The sequence below is a fragment of the Octodon degus genome, unplaced genomic scaffold, assembly GCF_000260255.1.
Source record: "Octodon degus isolate 3935 unplaced genomic scaffold, OctDeg1.0 scaffold00045, whole genome shotgun sequence".
NCBI classification, from domain to species: Eukaryota; Metazoa; Chordata; class Mammalia; order Rodentia; family Octodontidae; genus Octodon; species Octodon degus.
The window spans coordinates 12,466,784-12,470,323 of NW_004524621.1; the positions used below are offsets into that span (position 1 = coordinate 12,466,784).

The window sequence follows — 3,540 nt, forward strand, 5'->3', positions numbered from 1 at the left end:
CTATCTTACTCTTATTTTAATATAAATTTATTTTATGATACTGAGAGTCTTTGCCATTTGAATACCTTCAGTTGCTAGTTGTTTGTATGTTTATTTATTTTTGAGACAGAGTCTTGCTATTTAGCCAAGGCTGACCACAAACTTACAGTTATCCTGCCTGAGCCTCCCAACTACTGGGTTTATAGTCATATGCACTATGGGTCTGGACTCAGTTTTCCTTTTTTAAATTTTATTAATTAAAATTTTTTCTTTCTGAGACAGGGTGTTGCTCTGCACGGTGGCCTTGAACTCACTGTGTAGCCCAGGCTGTCCTTGATATCAAAGTCCTCCTACCTTAGCCTTGAAAGTGCTAGGATTATAGTACACACCATCATGTCTAGCTTGTGTCATCTTTGTATTGTTTTGTGGAAGTTACTTATTAAAAAAAAAATTTATGAGCAGGCTAATAATGCAAAATATTTTTCAGGTATAATTTTTTTTTAATGGTAGCGAAGTTTTATTAAAGGTAAAAAAATAAACAACCTCTGCAGAGTGAGTTTGACCAAGTAAGTCATAAATAAATGCATCCCATAGAGTGAGGGCAGCTTCCATGCAAGAGTGACCATTGTGCGAAATCAAGTATAATTTCTCTGCACAAAAGCCAGGAAATGTTTTTTGTGAGAGCAAATTTCCAAAATAAGTTAAAATTTCAACGTTAAGACTTTAGTAATAACAAGGACAATTGTAAGTGCATTCATTCTATAAAGTGCAGCAAGATTTTTATGCCCATATTTGTTGGTTTAAAAAAAAATTATGACTGGTAGTGATCCTCCTGTTTTCAGCCTCCCCAGCCCTGGGATTATAGGCATGTGCCACCCACCCGGACTTGGTCACTGGCTCATTGGACCTCAGGGGTGGGCCTGGCATGGCATGCAGGAGCAGGGTCCCTGCACTTACCCAAGCAGGCGTTTAGTCTGCTGAGCTATCTAGTCAGCCCCCCCAAAAATAAATTTTTTTTTTAAAAAATCTCACCATTGAAATGTTATCTGACTTTCATTCCTTTTCTGTGAATTTATCTCTCTGCCCATCTCCAGCCTACCCTAACCCTTGTGCACACATTTTTTTCTTGTTATAAGCAGCTACATTTATCATTAAACCATGTGCATGTTCAAGAGTCTACACTGGCTATTGAACCACTTACATTCATTCTGAACATAGCACTGCATAATTGAATCTCACAATACTCAGGTAATCCTCAACTCTTCCCGAATCAGACAGTTGGGTCTCCACTCCCTTCTGCAGCTCTTATTCTGCAGTTCTTCACACTTATACAGGGTGCAAAAATAGTGGATTTCACATAGAATCATGGAATACCAGGATTGGAAGCGCTCTTAGAAACCAAGAACCTGCCAGGCGTGGTTGCACATGCCTGTAATCCCAGAACTCGGAAATCTGAGACAGAAGGATTACTGCAAGCCTTAGGCCAGCATGGGCTACTTAGTGAGACTCTGTCTCAAAACTGAAGCGAAATGACCCATTAACCTGCAGTGAAAGGGAAAATCCAGGCCCAGAGGTGTATGAAGTGACTTGCCTAAGACCATGTATCAGTTAATAGCTGGACAGAGGTCAAAATTCAGGGCTTTTTTTCCCCTCAAAATTTAGCATGGCAATCACACCAAATCTGTGTTGCTGATGGCCTCTGCTCACTCTACTCCATGGTAGGGGCCTTCTGCCTTCTCAGCTTCTGCCTTTTAAGTCCTGCTCTTTATTCTTGGCTTCCTTAGATACTTTGTTCACATTGATATTACCTTTGTCTAAAGTTACCAACACACACCCCCATAAAGTTGTTTAGCTTTCATGTGAGTAGTTACTGCCATCCTATTTATCATATGATCTCCTACTACTTTATAAATTTATTCTAATTCTTTATGACTTTTGCCAAATTTATCACTCCAGATTAAAATGAAATCTTCTCTAAGATCCTCTAAAGCACCTAGCAGGAAGTAAGAACTCAGTAAATGCTTGTTGGTTATGTGGTTTCTGGAAAGTCCTTGTTTTCTTACCTTCCAGAGTTGTTTTATGTTGTCTTACCAGTTCTGTGAAAAATTCCCATAAGAATACATACTGATTTGAGAATAATATTACTTCTATGTTTTAATAATGCAAAGAGCCCTCTTCTTTAACAGTTATGTTTATAGCTGAATCTTTGTCAAGGATTCTATTTCTACATGACTTTTATCACTAAAACTCTGTATGTAAGTTAGCATTTCTTTTAATATGCACAAATGATTCAAATTATTCTTCCCGCAGAGGCAATGCCACTTGCTTTGCATATGGACAGACAGGTGCTGGAAAAACCTATACTATGATCGGAACCCATCAGAACCCAGGATTGTATGCTTTGGCTGCCAAAGATATCTTCAGACAACTGGAAGTGTCCCAGCCACGAAGGCACCTTTTTGTGTGGATCAGTTTCTATGAAATCTACTGTGGACAGCTTTATGACCTCCTAAATAGAAGAAAAAGGTAGTGACATATGAGTGGGAAGCTATAGATCTTTTCATCCTTGGTTAAGCCAGAGCCCCTGCAAAATCACTTTAATCACATGGGCTTTAATATTAATGCTGTTTTCTGAAACAAGAGTGTCCTACATCAGACACTTATTTTTAAATTTTCAGTTCAGCTAGAGAAAAATGTAGGTAAGTGTTCCTTTTTTTTTTTTTGGTTTTTGTTGTTGTTTGTTTGTTTGTTTGTTTGTTTGTTTTTCTTTTTGGTACTAGGAATCGAACTTGGGACTTTGTGCTTCCCAGGTAGGCTCTTGTCCTGCTGAGCTATATTACAATCCCAAACTTGTAATCCTTCTTCTTTAGCCTCCTCAATGCTGAGAACATGTACCATTGTAATCAGCTGCACTAATATTTTTTAATTAAATGCATTGTTTTATTTTATTAGTACTTATTTGCAGTACATAATGATTACATCCATTGTGGGGAGCTGGTATGTACCTAACTCATCTTCATTCTTTTAATATCCCCTTTCCCATACTCAATCTCTGGGTCCCTTCCCACTTGCAAAAAAAAAATTTATCTCCCTGTTTCCTATTTTCTGTCTTTTATTATGCCCTTTAAATTATTTATACATTCAGTTTATCTTTTAAGAGAAATCACGTAATATTTGTTTGTATGCCTGATTTATTTCACTTAATATTAATGTATCCATTTTCCTTCAAATGATTCAAGTTTATTTTTCGTGGCAGAATATTTCTCCATTGTATTTATTCATTTATTTTTCTCCATTGTATTTAAATATACGTTTTTTACCCATTCATCTGTTGATAGACATACAGGCTGCCTCCAAGATTTAGCTGTTATAAGTCGTACTGCAAACACATGAGTATATGTGTATCACTGTAGTGTAGTGTCATTAACTCTTTTTATTTTCTTTTTCCGTTTTCTTTTTTTTTTTTTCCAAAATTTTATTGATAAACAGCAATGAGACAGTTTCAAATCAAATCGGAAGTACAGTTTCAACAAATAACACACTGCATATATTCTTCTTAGT

General features: G+C 36.7%; 1 protein-coding gene across 1 annotated transcript in view; it reads left to right on the forward strand.

Moving 5' to 3' along the window:
- The window catches only part of Kif24 (kinesin family member 24), an 86,173-nt gene that overhangs the window by 49,268 nt on the left and 33,365 nt on the right, over positions 1-3,540 (forward strand). The window contains exon 5 of the mRNA XM_004632009.2: positions 2,290-2,505. Coding sequence (XP_004632066.1) covers positions 2,290-2,505 — 216 coding nt within the window. The remainder of the gene's footprint in view (positions 1-2,289; positions 2,506-3,540) is intronic.